The sequence below is a fragment of the Chlorocebus sabaeus genome, chromosome 10, assembly GCF_047675955.1.
Source record: "Chlorocebus sabaeus isolate Y175 chromosome 10, mChlSab1.0.hap1, whole genome shotgun sequence".
Lineage (NCBI taxonomy): Eukaryota > Metazoa > Chordata > Mammalia > Primates > Cercopithecidae > Chlorocebus > Chlorocebus sabaeus.
Genome location: NC_132913.1, coordinates 65,890,391 through 65,911,215, shown reverse-complemented (window position 1 = coordinate 65,911,215; position 20,825 = coordinate 65,890,391). Strand labels below are relative to the sequence as shown.

Here is a 20,825-nt window from a genome sequence, read left to right as displayed (position 1 = left end):
TTTCTTTCCAGAAATTCCCGTTGAGATCATCAGGCCTCCACAAGATATTCTTGAAGCCCCTGGTGCTGATGTTGTCTTTTTAGCAGAACTCAATAAAGATAAGGTGGAAGTCCAATGGCTAAGAAATAACATGGTTGTTGTCCAGGGTGATAAACACCAGATGATGAGTGAAGGAAAGATACATCGACTACAGATTTGTGATATTAAGCCCCGCGACCAGGGTGAATACAGATTTATTGCCAAAGATAAAGAAGCCAGAGCTAAGCTTGAACTGGCAGGTCAGTCCCTTTCTTTTATTTTAAAATATCCTTCCAATGTCACAGAGATTAGTTAGATTTCCGATTTCACAGTTACTTAATGAGGTAATCCTTGTGAGGGTCTTTCATTTCTAGCAAGCCCTAATTTTAACAGTTCTAATTTTGCTCACTACAAAGTAAGTGTCTTGAGTAAGAGGAAATTAATAGCAATAATCTTTATATGCCAGAACCTTGGACAGTTCCTAGTACATGATGACTGTTTATGAACTTAGGCTAGAACTAAGCTATCACCCTGAGAGTCTTGGCAAATCTAAAGACAGTCTTATACTCTCCTACTTTACAAACCCCTGTGTGCCTTTTAGGTATGTTCTCATCCTGACCCAGGACATCGTTATACACTGTCCTCATGAAAAAGCCATTAGTGTACCTCTCATTCATAGGAAAAAAGTTTTCTCATTTACTGAACTAAGTACGCGGTGCCTACTCTATCAAAAAACAAAACATGTTTTGCACTACACTGAGTCCTATGTCACTATTTTTGGCAAGGAATGCATGTCTTATGATTTTGTGCCATTCCCAATCCTCTACTCTCCAATCTAACTTGCACACACAAAAACAACCAAAAAAAGCTATGAGAAGTCTAAGCCACTTAGTTTTCTGTGCTATAAAGCTACTGTGGCATACTTCCAAGGTTATGTAACCAATATTTGCTGACAAATGCATAATAATGTATGATGTAGCTTGGTTGTGTTTAATAGTCGAAAGCATTCACATTTTATCTTTCTCACTAGCTGCACCGAAAATCAAGACAGGTGACCAAGACCTTGTGGTTGATGTTGGCCAGCCTCTGACAATGGTGGTGCCGTATGATGCCTACCCCAAAGCAGAAGCTGAATGGTTTAAAGAAAATGAACCTTTATCTACAAAAACCATTGATACTACGGCTGAACAAACTTCTTTCAGAATTTTAGAAGCCAAGAAAGGAGACAAAGGGAGATATAAAATTGTGCTTCAGAACAAACATGGAAAAGCAGAAGGATTCATCAATCTAAAAGTTATTGGTAAGCCCTTGGGTCTCTCAGACTTAATTGGCAAAGCACAATTTAAAAGTAAGACAGCACACTAAAAAATTCCTTTATTTGTGAATTTCAGATGTTCCTGGGCCAGTACGTAACTTAGAAGTGACAGAAACATTTGATGGTGAAGTAAGCCTTGCTTGGGAAGAACCTTTAACTGATGGTGGAAGCAAAATCATAGGTTATGTTGTTGAAAGACGTGACATTAAGAGAAAGACCTGGGTTCTGGCCACAGACCGTGCAGACAGTTGTGAGTTTACTGTCACTGGTCTACAGAAAGGAGGAGTTGAGTATCTATTCCGTGTAAGTGCAAGAAACAGAGTTGGCACTGGTGAACCAGTAGAAACTGACATTCCTGTAGAAGCAAGGAGTAAATATGGTAAGAAGTTTTAAGTAAATTGCAAGCTAGCTTTTAAGTAAATTGCGGTCTTTGCCTTCATCATCATTGTTAACCCAAAACTCCTATTTTCTTCTTCTGTGATGAAATCTAGATGTTCCAGGCCCTCCTTTGAATGTAACCATCACTGATGTGAATCGATTTGGTGTCTCACTGACATGGGAACCACCAGAGTATGATGGAGGTGCTGAGATCACAAACTACGTCATTGAATTAAGAGACAAGACTTCTATCAGGTGGGATACTGCCATGACTGTGAGAGCTGAAGACCTGTCTGCAACTGTTACTGATGTGGTAGAAGGACAGGAGTACAGTTTCCGAGTGAGAGCCCAAAATCGAATTGGAGTCGGAAAACCAAGTGCAGCCACACCCTTCGTCAAAGTTGCCAATCCAATTGGTAAGCCCATCAAAAAAAGGAAATAATTACTGCATGAAATCCTGATATTAGGCCTATCAATTAAAATAAATCAAGTTCAATGAAAGTTAATAAAAAGGTAGAATATCATAAAAATTTGGATAAAGTTCTAGAAACCCAGACTGTGCCTACTTTACTTTGTGAATTCAATAAATCTGTTATTTTAATGATGATATAATTGATTACAATATTGTCTTCATAAATTGTCACTAACGTAAATGGTATGCTCCAACTCTTTCTTTTATTCCAGAGAGACCAAGTCCTCCTGTAAACCTAACTTCCTCAGATCAGACTCAGTCATCAGTTCAACTCAAATGGGAACCTCCTCTGAAAGATGGAGGAAGCCCAGTATTAGGCTATATAATTGAGCGATGTGAAGAAGGAAAAGATAATTGGATTCGTTGCAATAAGAAACTTGTCCCTGAACTGACTTACAAGGTAGGTCATTTGCATATAAAAAAGAATATTCAGTGTGGATCATGGACATAACTGTATGTGTTTTTTATAAATATTAATTCATAATTGTAGGTTACCGGATTGGAAAAAGGAAATAAATATTTATATAGAGTATCTGCAGAAAATAAAGCTGGTGTTTCAGATCCATCTGAAATTCTTGGTCCTCTCACCGCTGATGATGCATTTGGTAAATAGATATTTTATTTTTAGACCGGGGAATAGAACATAGTTACTTTGGGGCAACAGGGACTTAAATATGGCACTGCAGACTCATTAACTTTTCTTCTTTGCAGTTGAACCAACAATGGATTTAAGTGCATTTAAAGATGGTCTGGAAGTTATTGTCCCAAATCCTATCAAGATCCTGGTTCCAAGTACAGGCTATCCAAGGCCAACTGCAACCTGGTGTTTTGGAGATAAAGTACTAGAAACAGGGGACCGTGTGAAAATGAAGACCTTGTCTGCCTATGCCGAACTTGTCATTTCTCCAAGTGAACGTTCAGACAAGGGCATTTATACACTGAAATTAGAAAACCGTGTGAAAACAATTTCTGGGGAAATCGATGTCAATGTAATCGGTAAGGAACTAACTGTTTATCATCTAAGGTGATTTGGTAGTATTAACAAATATTAGTTCAGACTATTAATGACAGTGACTTGTGAGTGCATTTCTTTTCAGCTCGCCCAAGTGCACCCAAAGAACTGAAATTTGGTGATATAACCAAGGACTCAGTACATTTGACTTGGGAACCACCTGATGATGATGGAGGAAGTCCATTAACCGGATACGTTGTTGAAAAACGAGAAGTCAGCCGGAAAACGTGGACTAAAGTGAGTTTTGAGCAGCACTGCATCAATGCCAAAAATGAGAGTAGGGGAAATCCCAGAAGGTTGGGATGCCATGCACAAATCTTGTGTGCTACAACTTCTTACCTTTACCTCACTGAAAATGTACAAAAACTTTTTAAGAATGCATCGGTACTAATGCTTCCTGAGGTAGCTCAACCAAGGGTTGTATAATTGTAATTGTCTTGTCTTGTGAGCCTTACTAAATGTGTAAAAATTAAAAAAAAAAAAAAATCCCTACTGACTTGGTAAAAATCTTTTGAGTTGGGGAAAGGGTTTTTGGAAAATAGCTAATTAACTATATTTCTTTGTCCCAGGTTATGGACTTTGTAACTGATCTAGAATTCACAGTTCCTGATCTTGTTCAAGGAAAAGAGTATTTATTTAAAGTTTGTGCTCGTAACAAATGTGGCCCTGGAGAACCTGCATATGTTGATGAACCTGTAAATATGTCAGCTCCTGCAAGTGAGTACATTCTTAATGATTTCTTACCTAATCTTGTTGCCTGTTTTTGCTTTTAGACCTAGAGTTGAAGTTATGGGGCAAGGCAGGGGTTGGCAATGCGAAGAGAACTGCATAGGTGCCCTGCGTAAGACTGACTCTCTCTTCCAAATGTTATAGCGGTACCTGACCCACCAGAGAATGTTAAATGGAGAGATCGAACAGCCAATAGCATCTTCTTAACATGGGATCCACCTAAAAATGACGGTGGTTCACGCATCAAAGGATATATAGTTGAAAGATGTCCACGTGGTTCTGATAAATGGGTTGCCTGTGGAGAACCTGTTGCAGAAACAAAGTAAGTTTTTTATTTGGCATGAGAGTAAATGTGTACTCCTAGTCACTAAAATGGGCTTTGTTGGGGAAAATTTAAATGTTTGTCTTTTTTCATTGAGAATCCTATACTGCCGGTGTGTCTGTCTGGTTTTTAAAGGTGCTGCTGAATGTACTTCATGCTCAGGGTTTTCATGACAGTATTAAAATGAAAATGTATTCAGTTATAGTGTTGAAGTAATCCAGGTTTAATTTAAAGACTAATATTATACCAGGGGTTTGAATTTTTGAAAGACCATGAGTACTGCACAATGAAACACTTATTGACATCACAGTAAAACATCTTATTCTGTTTTCTGACAGGATGGAAGTGACAGGTCTTGAGGAAGGCAAATGGTATGCCTACCGCGTGAAGGCCTTAAACAGGCAGGGCGCTAGCAAACCAAGCAGACCTACAGAGGAGATCCAGGCTGTGGACACACAAGGTATCTATTTTTGATTTTTGTCTTATCAAATAGGCCTCTGACCTTAAATCTGCTTGAACTTGATAACATCATAAATAATCTTTTCCAATTCAGAGGCCCCAGAAATCTTCCTTGATGTGAAGCTCCTTGCTGGTCTTACCGTAAAAGCTGGGACCAAGATTGAACTTCCTGCCACTGTAACTGGGAAACCTGAACCTAAAATAACTTGGACAAAGGCTGATATGATTCTGAAGCAGGACAAAAGAATTACCATTGAAAATGTCCCTAAGAAATCCACAGTGACTATTGTTGATAGTAAGAGAAGTGACACTGGCACATACATCATCGAGGCTGTGAATGTGTGTGGCCGGGCAACTGCTGTGGTGGAAGTGAACGTCTTAGGTAAGGAAGGTTCTCATTTTAAAAGGGGATAAACTGTTTGCAGTTACTTTCTTGAAATAAATAAATAAATAAAACATGGTGAACAATTTTTTTTCCTGCATCTGTAATGCCATACACAGATAAACCTGGACCACCAGCTGCCTTTGACATCACAGATGTAACCAATGAGTCATGTCTTCTAACATGGAACCCACCACGCGATGATGGTGGATCTAAGATCACAAACTATGTTGTGGAGAGACGAGCAACTGATAGTGAAGTGTGGCACAAGCTCTCATCCACCGTCAAGGATACAAACTTCAAGGCCACCAAATTAATCCCCAATAAAGAGTACATCTTCAGAGTTGCTGCAGAAAACATGTATGGTGTTGGTGAACCAGTTCAGGCCTCTCCAATAACAGCCAAATATCAGTTTGGTAAGTTTCTCAATCAGCTGATTTAAAAAAAAAAAAAAAAGGATGCTTATGTCAAACTTGCATTTTGGTGTCATATTGATATATAGGACATATAACATTTCACACCATTATCCTGTCTATAGATCCACCTGGACCTCCAACTCGCCTAGAACCTTCTGATATCACTAAAGATGCAGTGACTCTCACGTGGTGTGAGCCAGATGATGATGGTGGCAGCCCAATCACTGGATACTGGGTTGAAAGACTGGATCCTGATACGGATAAATGGGTTAGATGCAATAAGATGCCAGTAAAGGACACAACATACAGGTATGCTCAGAATCCCCATCAAGATGTTAAGACAGCAGTATATTCAAATGTTTACTCTTTAGTATTCCTTGGGATTACAGATGATTATATATTGCTAAAACATTTTTAAACTACTTTTACTCATATTTGCTATTACCTCATAATTTGAAAAATTGTATAAATTCCATTCAAGGGCACATTTCTTAGTTTACTCTAAAATATTAACCTTCAGGAAGTTTCAAAGTATTTGATCCTCCAGTACATTATGATAATGATCATTGTCATAGATATTATAATTAGACTGGTATGTGTGGCCAAGTCTAAAGTGTGTCTGTTAAAAAGCAACTTTAATTTATATTGAAGTGCTTTTCAATTAAATTTCCAAATCATCTTTTCACAATTTAAATAAATTAGTCTCTTCTGTGTAAAGTAAACATAGGCTTCTTCTGCTTCTTACCATGATGTTACACATGCACTTTGTTCCTAATTCAGAGTGAAAGGTCTCACCAATAAGAAAAAATACAGATTCCGTGTGTTGGCTGAAAATCTTGCTGGACCTGGAAAACCAAGCAAATCAACTGAACCAATCTTAATAAAGGATCCCATAGGTATTATTTATATAATTTTTGTGGTTATTTTGAAGCTCATATGAACTCCTTTTTGACAAACCTAAACAATGATTTCACTGGCTTACAGATCCTCCATGGCCTCCTGGAAAACCAACTGTAAAAGATGTAGGCAAAACATCAGTAAGGTTGAATTGGACAAAACCAGAACACGATGGAGGCGCAAAGATTGAGTCTTATATCATTGAAATGCTGAAGACTGGGACAGATGAGTGGGTCAGAGTGGCGGAAGGGGTTCCCACCACTCAGCACTTGCTCCCAGGGCTCATGGAAGGACAGGAATACTCATTCCGAGTTAGAGCTGTGAATAAGGCTGGGGAAAGTGAACCCAGTGAACCCAGCGACCCTGTGCTTTGCCGGGAGAAGCTATGTAAGTCACTCTTGACGTCTGGGGTATGTAAATTCTTCTAATGTCTGCCTATGAACTACGATATGAGAAAATATGAAAAATTCATTACTATTATTTCCTCCTGGCTACATTATTTCTTAATGACTGCCTGCACATTCAGACTGACTATTGGGTAATAAAACAAAAATGAATTTGTTTTCGTTCCTTCTTTTTCAGATCCTCCATCACCACCACGCTGGCTTGAAGTTATTAATATCACAAAAAATACAGCAGACCTAAAATGGACAGTTCCTGAGAAAGATGGAGGGTCCCCCATCACCAACTACATTGTAGAAAAGAGAGACGTCAGGCGAAAAGGCTGGCAAACAGTGGATACCACTGTCAAGGACACCAAGTGCACAGTCACCCCGCTGACTGAGGGCTCTTTATATGTGTTCCGAGTTGCTGCAGAAAATGCTATAGGACAAAGTGACTACACCGAAATTGAGGACTCTGTGCTGGCCAAAGACACCTTTAGTATGCTCTCACACTTAATCTTTGTGACAATAAGTGCTCTCACACTTAATTTTTGTGACAGGAGATTATCACCTTCCCTCTGGTTTTCCTAATCATTGATTATTTTGCTTTCAGCCACTCCTGGACCACCCTATGCCCTGGCAGTGGTTGATGTGACAAAACGACATGTTGACCTAAAGTGGGAGCCACCTAAAAATGATGGTGGAAGACCAATTCAGAGGTAGAATTTGAATTAATTTATAAAGAATAACTTACACTTGGTTGCAAAATCTCAACAATGTTTTTTCATTAATGCTAATGAAATGCTTTGTTATTTCAATAGATATATCATTGAGAAGAAAGAAAGGTTAGGTACCCGTTGGGTGAAAGCTGGAAAGACTGCAGGACCTGACTGTAACTTCAGAGTAACCGATGTCATTGAAGGAACAGAGGTCCAGTTTCAGGTTCGGGCTGAAAATGAAGCTGGAGTTGGCCACCCAAGTGAACCCACAGAAATCCTATCCATTGAAGATCCAACAAGTAAGTAGTGCTGATTATACACAAGATATTGTCTAGAACTTGATGAGACGGTGGATATGAATGTTTCACTCTTTTCACAGGTCCTCCCTCACCACCCCTTGACCTACATGTGACTGATGCTGGGAGAAAACACATTGCCATTGCTTGGAAGCCTCCAGAGAAAAATGGTGGAAGTCCTATCATAGGATACCATGTTGAAATGTGTCCAGTAGGCACTGAGAAATGGATGCGAGTTAATTCTCGCCCAATAAAGGACTTGAAATTCAAGGTTGAAGAAGGTGTTGTTCCTGACAAAGAATATGTCCTGAGAGTGAGAGCAGTCAATGCTATTGGTGTCAGCGAGCCATCTGAAATCTCTGAAAATGTGGTTGCCAAAGACCCAGACTGTAAGAGCACAATGTCTTTTACAGTTAATAAAATACCCTTTATTCATGCATTGCATTTTGACATACTCTCTTTTTTGCTCTTTCGAATGATATCTTACAGGCAAGCCAACAATTGACCTGGAGACTCATGACATTATTGTTATTGAAGGTGAAAAGTTAAGCATTCCTGTTCCCTTCAGAGCTGTCCCAGTTCCAACTGTTAGTTGGCATAAAGATGGCAAAGAAGTTAAAGCAAGTGATAGATTAACAATGAAGAATGATCACATCTCAGCCCACCTTGAAGTTCCCAAGAGTGTCCATGCAGATGCCGGAGTTTATACCATTACACTGGAGAATAAGCTCGGCTCAGCAACAGCCTCAATCAATGTCAAAGTCATAGGTAATCATTGTTTGAAGAAACACCAGACATTCTTCACATGTAGAGGAAATTAGTTAACTTTGCAGTGCTATTAACAGTATAAATGACTTCATGAACTGGCCACTTGTAAACTAAATGTCACTTCTGATTATGTCTTTCCGTATGAGAAGTAAAACAATTCTAAAGAGATGAAATTGCTAAACTCTTATTAGAGTAATTTATACTAGTTTTAATTATTTGCATGTGAAATACTAATTTAAATAAAATATATTAGCATACCCAAAGAATATTGAAATGACCACAATTTTTTAATTGTACAGCTTCACATTTTCCCATAGTGTTCTCAACCAGGGATAGTAACATTTTCTGCATTCCCCCCGGCTCTGCAAATAATGTCTGGATATTTGTGGGGCCATTTTTCCTTGGCACACAGACTTGGGGTAGATACCACTGACATTTAGTAGTTGGGAGCCAAGGATGCTAAATGCTTTGCAGTGTGAATGCCACTCCAGCACATCAAAGATTATCCTACCCAAAATACAGATAGCCCCACTTAGAGACAAGTGCATTATTAAAATGCTGATTTTTCAGGATTACTAAAATAATTATCCATTTCTGTAATAGGCCTACCTGGACCATGCAAAGATATTAAAGCAAGTGACATTACCAAGAGTTCTTGTAAGTTAACCTGGGAACCTCCAGAATTTGATGGTGGAACCCCAATTCTTCATTACGTCCTGGAGCGCAGAGAAGCTGGGAGAAGAACATATATACCAGTCATGTCTGGTGAGAATAAACTGTCGTGGACTGTGAAGGATCTCATACCAAATGGTGAATACTTCTTCCGTGTTAAAGCAGTCAACAAGATTGGTGGAGGAGAATATATTGAACTGAAAAATCCAGTCATTGCCCAAGATCCAAAGCGTAAGTTTGGGCATGGATGTACTATGGCTAAGAACTAATAAACCATAGTTTTGTTTTAAGAAGGTGGTTTTCCTGATACTAACTTTTTTTTCTTATTCTTCAGAACCCCCTGATCCACCTGTAGATGTAGAGGTTCATAATCCTACAGCAGAGGCAATGACTATTACATGGAAGCCACCTTTGTATGACGGAGGAAGCAAGATAATGGGCTACATCATAGAGAAGATTGCTAAGGGTGAAGAAAGGTGGAAGAGATGCAATGAACACCTGGTACCAATCCTGACCTATACAGCAAAAGGACTTGAAGAGGGGAAAGAGTATCAATTCCGTGTGCGAGCAGAGAACGCCGCGGGTATTAGTGAACCTTCTCGGGCTACTCCTCCAACCAAAGCTGTAGATCCCATTGGTAAGTTTTGTTTAATGGAGTTGCCACTTTCCCATTTTGAAATAAATGAAAATAATGTTTTGTCAGTTGTTTTCATCAGAACTGAAAACATTTATTGGTTATGATCATTATAGATGCCCCCAAAGTCATTCTGAGAACAAGCCTAGAAGTGAAACGAGGTGATGAAATAGCACTTGATGCAAGTATTTCTGGATCACCTTACCCAACTATTACATGGATAAAGGATGAGAATGCTATTGTACCAGAGGAAATTAAGAAGCGTGCAGCACCCTTGGTTAGAAGAAGGAAGGGTGAAGTTCAAGAAGAAGAACCATTTGTCCTGCCTCTGACACAGCGTTTGAGTATTGACAACAGCAAAAAGGGAGAATCTCAGCTACGCGTCCGAGATTCTCTCCGACCTGACCATGGTCTGTATATGATCAAAGTTGAAAATGACCACGGTATCGCAAAAGCTCCTTGTACTGTCAGTGTGTTAGGTGAGTCATTAAAACTACACTTTCCAATTGAAAAAGGTTTTAGTAAAACATAAAAATAAAAAGTTTGGGGGAGAGTTAAAAGAAATGGGACATAGCTTCAGCAAGTTATCCTCAGTCATATTTTATCTCCTGGCCATGTAAAAGAAATCACCTGACCTTGTTATTTATTAGCTAATAGAATACAATGATAGATGTGGGGAAACCAGAAATCATGTCAGAGGAGCATGCTCACATTTACATTTTCCACAGCAACCCTTCCCACACATGTTTTTGATTACTGTTCTCTTTTGAAATATTAGATACACCGGGACCACCAATCAACTTTGTATTTGAAGATATCAGAAAGACCTCAGTCCTTTGTAAATGGGAACCACCCCTTGATGATGGTGGCAGTGAAATCATAAACTACACTTTGGAAAAGAAAGACAAGACAAAACCTGACTCAGAATGGATTGTTGTCACTTCAACACTTAGACATTGCAAATATTCAGTAACAAAACTGATTGAAGGAAAAGAGTACCTCTTCCGTGTAAGAGCTGAAAATAGATTTGGGCCAGGTCCACCATGTGTTTCAAAGCCACTTGTAGCTAAAGATCCATTTGGTAAGTTTCCTTTGGCATCTAAAGTTTGCCTTTTACCATGTACTTTGGTATATAATTACTACAGCTTGTAAAATTGCATTTTATGTCATATTAGGGAATTAATTCAAATGTGTTTTTTTTTTTTTTATCAGAACCACCTGATGCACCAGATAAGCCCATTGTGGAAGATGTTACCAGCAACAGTATGCTAGTGAAATGGAATGAACCAAAAGATAACGGAAGTCCCATTTTGGGTTACTGGCTTGAAAAACGTGAAGTTAATAGTACACATTGGTCTCGTGTCAACAAAAGCCTTCTGAATGCCTTGAAAGCCAATGTAGATGGCTTATTAGAAGGACTCACCTATGTCTTCAGAGTATGTGCTGAAAATGCAGCTGGACCTGGAAAGTTCAGTCCACCTTCAGATCCCAAAACAGCACATGATCCAATCTGTAAGTAGTTCCTTAAGAAGAAGGTGGAGTGGAACAAGTTATTGTACATTTTAAAATCATCAGGGAGTTTGATTTTTATATCTTCATTCATTCTAGCTCCGCCTGGGCCACCTATCCCGAGAGTCACTGACACAAGCTCTACGACTATTGAACTAGAATGGGAACCCCCAGCTTTCAATGGCGGTGGGGAAATTATTGGCTATTTTGTTGATAAGCAGTTGGTTGGCACAAATGAATGGTCACGCTGCACAGAGAAGATGATCAAGGTCCGTCAGTACACAGTCAAACAAATCCGAGAGGGTGCTGATTATAAACTTCGGGTGAGTGCCGTCAATGTCGCAGGGGAAGGACCGCCTGGAGAAACAGAACCTGTTACTGTGGCTGAACCACAAGGTACTTAACATTATTGGAATAAAATTATGGATATTTTCTCTATAAAGGACTATTTTTTAATCTTTCATGGGCTAATGTATGACTGTTCTCTTTCAACAGAGCCTCCAACTGTGGAACTGGATGTTTCTGTCAAGGGTGGAATACAAATAATGGCTGGGAAGACTCTTAGAATTCCAGCTGTGGTAACGGGTCGCCCTGTACCTACAAAAGTATGGACCAAAGAAGAAGGGGAGCTGGATAAAGACCGCGTTGTAATAGACAATGTCGGAACCAAATCTGAACTAATTATCAAGGATGCACTGCGAAAAGACCATGGCAGATATGTGATTACAGCTACAAATAGCTGTGGTTCCAAATTTGCAGCAGCCAGGGTAGAAGTTTTTGGTAAGGAATGTTGCATTGATTTTCATAGGATTTTCCCAAATGTTACTATCTTATTACATTGATTTTTGGCTTTGTTTTGTTTTCAGATGTCCCTGGTCCAGTTCTTGATTTAAAACCTGTTGTAACAAACAGAAAAATGTGTCTACTTAACTGGTCTGATCCAGAAGATGATGGAGGAAGTGAAATAACAGGCTTCATCATTGAAAGAAAAGATGCTAAGATGCATACTTGGAGACAACCAATAGAGACTGAGAGATCTAAATGTGACATCACAGGTCTGCTTGAGGGACAAGAATATAAGTTCCGTGTTATTGCCAAGAACAAGTTTGGCTGTGGCCCTCCTGTTGAAATAGGACCAATTCTTGCAGTTGATCCACTAGGTAAAAGAGGTTTCATTGTGTTTACAGAATAATGTTTTGCTTCTGGTTATATTATTTACTGAGCGTTATGGCTTCAAACTCCCAACAGTCTCAAAATCTATAGCTAAAGAGTAACAAGAGAAGTAAATCAAAAAACTATTAGCAACATTAAAGATATCATATTTGCTATAATTTCAGTGTAATCTGTGACTGTAAGTATATTAATCATGCATGGTTTTTTGTACTGAAAAACTTGGATCTACAGGGGCTTAATAATAACCTAGAAGTAGTTTAGACATATTATGTCTCTCCAGTAGAACACATTGGAAGTCGGGTTTTTAAAATTTACTAGCCTAGTAGTGAAAGAGAACTCAATATTCTTTGAAAAGATTAGACAATTGCCTAAGGATAAATGCCTTAGTCTTCCTCTATATTCAAAAAGTCCCCATACAGGAAGAATAGAGAGGCCCAAAACCAGAAACAGCCTCCAAATAACAGAAAACCAATCAGAGGGAATCTCCCAGAAATCAATACGAAACACTAAAATTGCACACACAGTAATGCGCACTGACATCCCATCTAAGAAAGCAAAACCTTTGAGGAAGACCCATTCCTCAAGAGACAGAAGAACTTATTCCCTCACCATCACTCCCTAAAAAAAAAAAATGACATCCTATACCACTGCTGCAGCTCATCTATGAATGTCCAATATACCACAGGCTGTGCCAGAGGCACCACAACAGAGCTGAGCTTCCACTCCTTCTGGTTGCAATAATAGTGAACAAGTATGGATTGGGTCTAGTTTAACCACTGAAAGCTTAACTCTTAGTTTGGTCCTTCAGGAAAGAAAACTTCAGCAGCATTACATAAATCCTCTTTCCATCATATTTTGAACCCACATGTGAGGCAACATGGCTCAAAGTATGTTCGTAGACATTCCCACTATCTGTTAATAAAAGAAAAAACACTTTGCTCTCAGCTGCTCATTCAAAGCAAAACTTCACAGACTTACTTTCCTAGTTCATTAGAATTAGAAGCATCCCCAGTTACAAAGGTAAATAATCTAAAATGTTAAATATGAAAAAGCATATGTGCCCTTGATTTATTTTTCACTGATAATCTTGATGAAAAGTTGGCTAAGAAAAATTCTGTCTATATGAATGTCTATAATTTTGGCAACTGACAAGTTTTAGGAATGACTTTAAATAAGGATGTAAGGTTATGCCAAACAGAAGGCTATTTTTTACATAATTAAGTTGAAGTGAAATATCATTTCTTATATGAATATTTATCTCATGCTAATCATTTTCACTTGCCTCTGGCGAAAGGTCCTCCAACATCTCCAGAGAGGCTGACATACACTGAAAGGACAAAGTCCACTATCACCCTTGACTGGAAAGAGCCCCGCAGTAATGGTGGCAGTCCCATCCAAGGATATATCATTGAAAAACGGCGTCACGACAAACCTGACTTTGAAAGAGTTAACAAGCGACTCTGCCCAACTACATCTCTTCTGGTTGAAAATCTTGATGAACACCAAATGTATGAGTTCCGTGTCAAAGCTGTCAATGAAATTGGTGAAAGTGAACCATCCCTGCCTCTTAATGTAGTCATACAAGATGATGAAGGTGCGAAATCTGAATATAATAATAATTTTAATGCATTTTACAGTGTGCCTTTATCCCATAAGTTGAAAAAATGTCCTTATGACTTTGCTACTTTTTTTTCTTTCTCTTCTCTTTGCAGTGCCTCCAACTATTAAGTTGCGTCTGAGTGTTCGAGGAGACACCATCAAAGTTAAGGCAGGAGAGCCTGTCCACATCCCTGCAGATGTGACAGGCCTTCCAATGCCTAAGATTGAATGGTCCAAAAATGAAACTGTAATTGAAAAACCCACTGAGGCACTTCAGATAACCAAGGAAGAGGTATCCCGAAGTGAGGCAAAAACTGAGCTTAGCATTCCCAAAGCGGTCCGGGAAGACAAAGGCACTTACACAGTTACTGCTTCCAATCGCCTTGGCTCAGTGTTCCGAAATGTTCACGTTGAAGTATATGGTAGGTGACTTGCTTTCTTACATCAAAAAGGCATCCAGTGTCTGTTTAAGAATTGCCTTCTCAATATTCTCTGTTGATTCCTTTCCAGACCGCCCATCCCCACCAAGAAACCTTGCTGTTACTGACATTAAAGCTGAATCTTGCTACTTGACATGGGATGCCCCTCTTGATAATGGTGGCAGTGAAATCACCCATTATGTTATTGACAAACGTGATGCAAGTAGGAAGAAAACAGAATGGGAGGAAGTCACCAACACTGCTGTAGAGAAAAGATATGGGGTAAACTCTTCTAAATATTTTCTTAAACACATTAAAAGTACATTACTCTGGTTTGATGCCATTTTAGTATAACCTTGGAATTTGATAATTAAACTCAAAACCACACACAATAAGCTGCTGTTTTGTTATTGTAGTGTTTAGCCCCATACACATAAGGCTCCTTATGTTTGATACACAGATACTCTTTTAATTGAGATCCACTATCAGGTACAATACATCTACATATTTTTATTTTTAAAAAGCTTTCTCCTTTTCTCTGTCTTCCCATGTTTTGAGTCTATATATTTATTTCTTCTTATAGTCATCCCTCCCAAAATAAGTTGAATTTTTAAATGAGTGAAAATCAACATAAGTATATTCTCTTCAATAAATTTCTATTTTTCTAATTTCTAGATCTGGAAACTTATCCCCAATGGTCAGTATGAGTTCCGAGTCAGGGCAGTGAATAAATATGGAATCAGTGATGAGTGCAAATCAGATAAAGTAGTCATTCAAGATCCTTATCGCCTTCCTGGACCTCCAGGAAAACCAAAAGTTTTGGCACGCACCAAAGGATCAATGCTAGTGAGCTGGACTCCTCCTTTGGACAATGGTGGCTCTCCAATTACTGGCTACTGGCTGGAGAAAAGAGAAGAGGGAAGTCCTTACTGGTCACGTGTTAGCCGAGCACCAGTAACCAAAGTAGGATTGAAAGGCGTGGAATTTAATGTTCCTCGTTTGATTGAAGGCGTTAAATACCAGTTCAGAGCCATGGCAATAAATGCTGCAGGAATTGGTCCTCCCAGTGAACCATCAGATCCAGAGGTTGCAGGAGATCCCATATGTAAGTATGCTTCCATTTCTAGGGACTAATTTCTAAAGCACAAAGTCACTAAATGGGTAATTCTGCTCTTAAATTTCTTATATTTTTCTATGCCAAATTATTTTATTAAAATAAAAAAGGTTCATATTCACATAGACTATCAGAAGTATATATGTATACATACAGGCACATATATATACATACACACATACATAAAATCATACAGTTTGTAAACTCTTGGATTAAACAAAATATTTTATGAGGAATCACAATAATAAAGACCTGGACTATAAACTGCTATCTCTTCTGATACTTTAAATAAGTTTCTAGCTCATTAGATACTGGGGAAATCATCTCTCCCACCAAACAGTCTGACCTTCCAGTAGGAATTCAACAAAAAGCAAAGTGTTGTTAGCTTTTCAATAATATTATTGAACAAAGATTTAGGATTCTCAGGCGTAGTCTGTGAGGTCAAATAAGAGAGGAAAATTCTTCTAAAAGATCTATGAGTGGATTAGTTCAAAAATTAAAAAATACTGTGGCCTAATAATTCATCCTATTTGCTATATATCTGATTAGATTCTCTATAGAAGAAAAATTCAATTATTTGTTAAAAAGAAAATTTTAAATACTCAAGTGCTATGTGGAGCATATATACATATATAAAGAGATAGTCATTCATTTGCAAACTAGTACTGAACATGTGCTTTGTGCAAGGATCCATATTAACCACTGGAGGGGGAAGAGTTAAGATTAAAAAGACAAGTGGAGTAAGAGAATTTCTGTAATTGTAAAGCACTTTCAGAAAGGTAAAGGATTGTTATGGGATTACTGTAGACACTGATCCTGTCCCTAAAGTGCATTAAGATTAGTTTGTGTTCACAGGTTTACTAGCTATTGATGGAATCATTTTAAAATTTTCATATTGTGCCAAATTAAATTTAAATCATGTTTTCAGTAAAGGCTATTGTAGAATTTCTTCAAAGGGATCTCAAAAGTAAAGTAGTTTTTCACCAATCATGTGTAAATAGAATGTAAATCTAACAAGATAGTAAGTAGTCTTTCTATTCCCAGTTATTTGTTTGCTTTCTCTGTTTTTTCATTAACACTAAAGGAAAATAGAACATTTCCTTTATTTCTCTTCTCTAGAAGCCAACTGTATTTCCTTTTAGCATTTCTATTTTAATATTTTAATAGATTAAAAATAATATATGATCATGTGTAGTAAAAGATTCTAGCACTTCATCAGCTTTAAAATCTGATGAAGCTTTTTTTTTCTTTTGTTATTAGTTCCACCGGGGCCACCTTCTTGCCCAGAAGTAAAAGATAAAACAAAGTCAAGCATCTCACTAGGATGGAAACCTCCAGCCAAAGACGGTGGCAGCCCAATCAAAGGATACATTGTAGAAATGCAAGAAGAAGGTACTACTGACTGGAAAAGAGTAAATGAACCAGACAAACTTATAACTACCTGTGAATGTGTGGTGCCTAACCTGAAAGAGCTCAGGAAGTACAGATTCAGAGTGAAGGCTGTCAATGAAGCTGGTGAATCTGAACCAAGTGATACAACCGGGGAGATCCCTGCCACTGATATTCAAGGTACTAGTACTTACTCAGTTTATGTATTCCTCTTTGGATCTCATTATAAAATTGATTAATTTACTTTTCAATTACTCTTCAATTGAAGATATTTCAATTACTTTTTGACAAATATGAGTTAAATCCTGTTAAATTGTATGTGGTATTACAGAGGAACCAGAAGTTTTCATTGACATTGGAGCACAGGACTGTCTGGTTTGTAAAGCTGGCTCACAGATTAGGATTCCTGCTGTCATCAAGGGACGCCCAACACCAAAATCATCTTGGGAATTTGATGGAAAGGCAAAGAAAGCAATGAAGGTAAGAAAATCACCATGCTCCTCTTTTTTCCACTGAATCACTATGAGGAGTATTTATACTACAACTGACTGTCTCCTTTTCTAATAGGATGGAGTTCATGACATACCTGAAGATTCACAGGTAAAAAAAAAAATAATTAAAATAATTCAAAATATGGTTGACTTCAATACTACTCTGATTTCATTCAATGTATGACTACTATTTTCTTTGTACAGCTCGAGACTGCTGAAAACTCCTCAGTAATTATTATTCCGGAGTGTAAACGATCTCATACAGGCAAATACAGCATCACAGCCAAGAATAAAGCAGGACAAAAGACTGCAAATTGCAGAGTTAAAGTCATGGGTAAGAAAGACTTTGAAAGTTGCAAAAGAATAAAAACAAATCATGTTTAAGCATTTAAGGAACTTTGCTTATATTGTGATTTACATCCAACAGATGTACCAGGCCCACCCAAAGATCTGAAAGTCAGCGATATCACAAGGGGTAGTTGCAGACTTTCATGGAAGATGCCAGATGACGATGGAGGAGACAGGATCAAAGGCTATGTTATCGAGAAGAGAACTATTGATGGAAAAGCCTGGACCAAAGTCAATCCAGACTGTGGAAGCACCACATTTGTAGTGCCTGATCTCCTCTCTGAACAGCAATATTTCTTCCGTGTGCGAGCAGAAAACCGTTTTGGTATTGGCCCACCTGTGGAAACCATTCAGAGGACCACTGCCAGAGATCCGATATGTAAGCTTTAAAATCTAAATTTAAAATATCTTCTCAAAATTGAAGTATATTATTATAAACAATGCTTAATACTTCCTTTAACTATTTTTAAAGATCCTCCTGATCCTCCTATTAAACTCAAAATTGGCCTCATCACAAAGAACACAGTGCATCTGTCATGGAAACCCCCAAAGAATGATGGGGGCTCCCCTGTTACCCACTATATTGTTGAGTGCCTTGCATGGGACCCTACTGGAACAAAGAAAGAAGCCTGGAGGCAGTGCAATAAGCGTGATGTGGAAGAACTGCAGTTTACTGTTGAAGACCTAGTAGAGGGTGGGCAATATGAATTCCGAGTAAAAGCTGTCAATGCTGCAGGAGTCAGCAAGCCTTCAGCCACTGTTGGCCCCGTGACTGTCAAAGACCAGACATGTAAGTACCAATGTACTGACAAAGAATGTCCTCCTTACGACTGCCTTCCTAGGTGTTCAATAATAGTTCAACATTAAAAGAGCTATATCTGTACCTTAGAAAGCCACCATGGCTTGAATGTAGACATGGGCACATTATTCAATTACTCATTCCCTCAATTTCCACAGAATTTTCACATTCCCTTACCTGTTAATTTTTCTCTATTCAAAGGAGATGATGTCTGTAATTTCCTCGCTGTAATTTTCTCCATGGCAGGCTGTTTTACTTATCAGAGGTTAAAGCAATTTCTCTGCATGCTCCTCAAAAGGGACAGAAAGTAACTAGTCATTTGCTTAGCAACTGCTGAGACCCATTTATCTTCACAATCAAGTTTCTATTTCTCTATATGAGAAAAGATATATCCATTTTAATGAAGTATATATAATATATATGGTAATAATTCTTCCTCTGATAATTACCATCACTACTGTTGTGTATCTGTTTATTCTCTCATCTAAGTGTAAAGAAACTGTAGTTGCTACCCTCTTTGAATATTTCTGTCCTAAATTTGAGCAAAATGGAAAATTCCTTCCCTTTTATTAACAGTTATATTTCTTAAAAGGGGAATTCACCTTCTTATGTATCCCTTCATAATTCTGCATAAACATTAGAGAGTGTCCCATGATACTCTCCTACTACAATCTCCTCTCTTCCCTTTTGTCAGGATATGAGAATATAATAATATGCATCATTACATGCATAATGATGCCAAATAAAGAGAGGCAAGCCCTGATATACAGTCACATATAGCTCCCTGTGTACCTGCTCCCCAAACCAGTGTAATAGTGTTAAAGACAGAACCATTCTTTACATTGGGCTGAGCTACAAAGTCTGACTACGGTGGATTCAAACAGCTTTATAGTCACTGTGAATTCTACTTTCTATCCCTCAATGCTTTTTGCTCGTAACGATAACTTTTTTTCAATAATCTAGGCCCACCATCAATTGATGTAACAGAATTCATGGAGGTTGAAGAAGGAACTGATGTTAACATTGTGGCCAAAATTAAAGGTGTGCCATTCCCAACACTAACCTGGTTTAAAGCTCCTCCAAAGAAGCCTGATAACAAAGAACCTGTTCTCTATGACACTCATGTCAACAAACTGGTGGTGGATGATACTTGCACTTTAGTTATTCCACAGTCTCGCAGGAGTGACACTGGCTTATATACCATCACAGCTGTAAATAATCTGGGAACAGCATCAAAGGAGATGAGACTGAATGTCCTGGGTAAAGATTGCATGGTTTGGTTAAAACTACTTGTTTTTCTGTTCATAAATAACATTTGGCTTTAAAATCATCTGACTGATAAAGGGTTCCTTCTTTAAACCATTTTAGGTCGTCCTGGTCCCCCAGTGGGACCCATAAAATTTGAATCTGTTTCAGCAGAGCAAATGACACTGTCTTGGCTTCCACCTAAAGATGATGGTGGGTCTAAGATTACAAACTATGTAATTGAGAAAAGAGAAGCTAACAGGAAGACATGGGTCCGTGTCTCCAGTGAACCTAAAGAGTGCACGTACACGATTCCCAAATTGCTAGAAGGCCATGAATACGTATTCCGAATCATGGCCCAGAATAAATATGGCATTGGAGAACCTCTTGACAGTGAACCTGAAACAGCAAGAAACCTCTTCTGTAAGTAGGACAACATTTTCACAAACAAAGTCATTTTTACTTTTTCAAAAAAATTTCTTATAATCAATATGATCTTTTTCACAGCTGTCCCTGGAGCACCAGATAAACCAACAGTTAGCAGCGTGACTCGTAACTCCATGACCGTCAACTGGGAAGAGCCAGAATATGATGGAGGCTCTCCTGTGACGGGGTACTGGCTGGAAATGAAAGACACTACTTCAAAGAGATGGAAGAGAGTTAACCGAGATCCTATCAAAGCCATGACTCTGGGTGTTTCTTATAAAGTGACTGGTCTTATTGAAGGTTCTGACTATCAATTCCGGGTATATGCAATCAATGCTGCTGGTGTGGGTCCAGCAAGTCTGCCATCAGACCCAGTGACTGCTAGAGATCCAATTGGTAAGCCTTGAAACCATTCCTTTTTTAAAATCTTATTTTCCAAAA

General features: G+C 38.4%; 1 protein-coding gene and 1 long non-coding RNA gene across 3 annotated transcripts in view; one reads left to right on the top strand and one right to left on the bottom strand.

The window, feature by feature from the left end:
* TTN (titin) overlaps nt 1-20,825 on the top strand; it is a 270,912-nt gene that overhangs the window by 175,001 nt on the left and 75,086 nt on the right. For both annotated transcript variants that reach the window (XM_073019847.1, XM_073019846.1), the window contains 42 exons: nt 12-278; nt 1,049-1,318; nt 1,410-1,712; nt 1,825-2,127; nt 2,396-2,583; nt 2,674-2,788; nt 2,895-3,179; nt 3,281-3,432; nt 3,765-3,912; nt 4,069-4,246; nt 4,585-4,706; nt 4,800-5,087; nt 5,207-5,503; nt 5,626-5,812; nt 6,284-6,399; nt 6,488-6,787; nt 6,983-7,282; nt 7,397-7,502; nt 7,605-7,801; nt 7,882-8,187; nt 8,288-8,566; nt 9,170-9,469; nt 9,573-9,875; nt 9,989-10,351; nt 10,651-10,953; nt 11,085-11,384; nt 11,481-11,777; nt 11,877-12,161; nt 12,248-12,541; nt 13,849-14,148; nt 14,267-14,575; nt 14,664-14,854; nt 15,248-15,677; nt 16,947-17,255; nt 17,407-17,555; nt 17,643-17,675; nt 17,771-17,900; nt 17,994-18,293; nt 18,387-18,704; nt 19,677-19,973; nt 20,082-20,381; nt 20,466-20,780. In XM_073019847.1, the coding sequence (XP_072875948.1) occupies nt 12-278; nt 1,049-1,318; nt 1,410-1,712; nt 1,825-2,127; nt 2,396-2,583; nt 2,674-2,788; nt 2,895-3,179; nt 3,281-3,432; nt 3,765-3,912; nt 4,069-4,246; nt 4,585-4,706; nt 4,800-5,087; nt 5,207-5,503; nt 5,626-5,812; nt 6,284-6,399; nt 6,488-6,787; nt 6,983-7,282; nt 7,397-7,502; nt 7,605-7,801; nt 7,882-8,187; nt 8,288-8,566; nt 9,170-9,469; nt 9,573-9,875; nt 9,989-10,351; nt 10,651-10,953; nt 11,085-11,384; nt 11,481-11,777; nt 11,877-12,161; nt 12,248-12,541; nt 13,849-14,148; nt 14,267-14,575; nt 14,664-14,854; nt 15,248-15,677; nt 16,947-17,255; nt 17,407-17,555; nt 17,643-17,675; nt 17,771-17,900; nt 17,994-18,293; nt 18,387-18,704; nt 19,677-19,973; nt 20,082-20,381; nt 20,466-20,780 (10,533 nt within the window). The remainder of the gene's footprint in view (nt 1-11; nt 279-1,048; nt 1,319-1,409; nt 1,713-1,824; nt 2,128-2,395; nt 2,584-2,673; nt 2,789-2,894; nt 3,180-3,280; nt 3,433-3,764; nt 3,913-4,068; nt 4,247-4,584; nt 4,707-4,799; nt 5,088-5,206; nt 5,504-5,625; nt 5,813-6,283; nt 6,400-6,487; nt 6,788-6,982; nt 7,283-7,396; nt 7,503-7,604; nt 7,802-7,881; nt 8,188-8,287; nt 8,567-9,169; nt 9,470-9,572; nt 9,876-9,988; nt 10,352-10,650; nt 10,954-11,084; nt 11,385-11,480; nt 11,778-11,876; nt 12,162-12,247; nt 12,542-13,848; nt 14,149-14,266; nt 14,576-14,663; nt 14,855-15,247; nt 15,678-16,946; nt 17,256-17,406; nt 17,556-17,642; nt 17,676-17,770; nt 17,901-17,993; nt 18,294-18,386; nt 18,705-19,676; nt 19,974-20,081; nt 20,382-20,465; nt 20,781-20,825) is intronic.
* Nucleotides 8,419-20,482, bottom strand: LOC103217428 (uncharacterized). Its single transcript, XR_012094232.1, has 4 exons — nt 19,777-20,482; nt 18,891-19,003; nt 11,296-11,395; nt 8,419-9,298 (listed from the first exon to the last, which is right to left on the bottom strand). It is a non-coding gene; the product is annotated as an uncharacterized lncRNA (long non-coding RNA).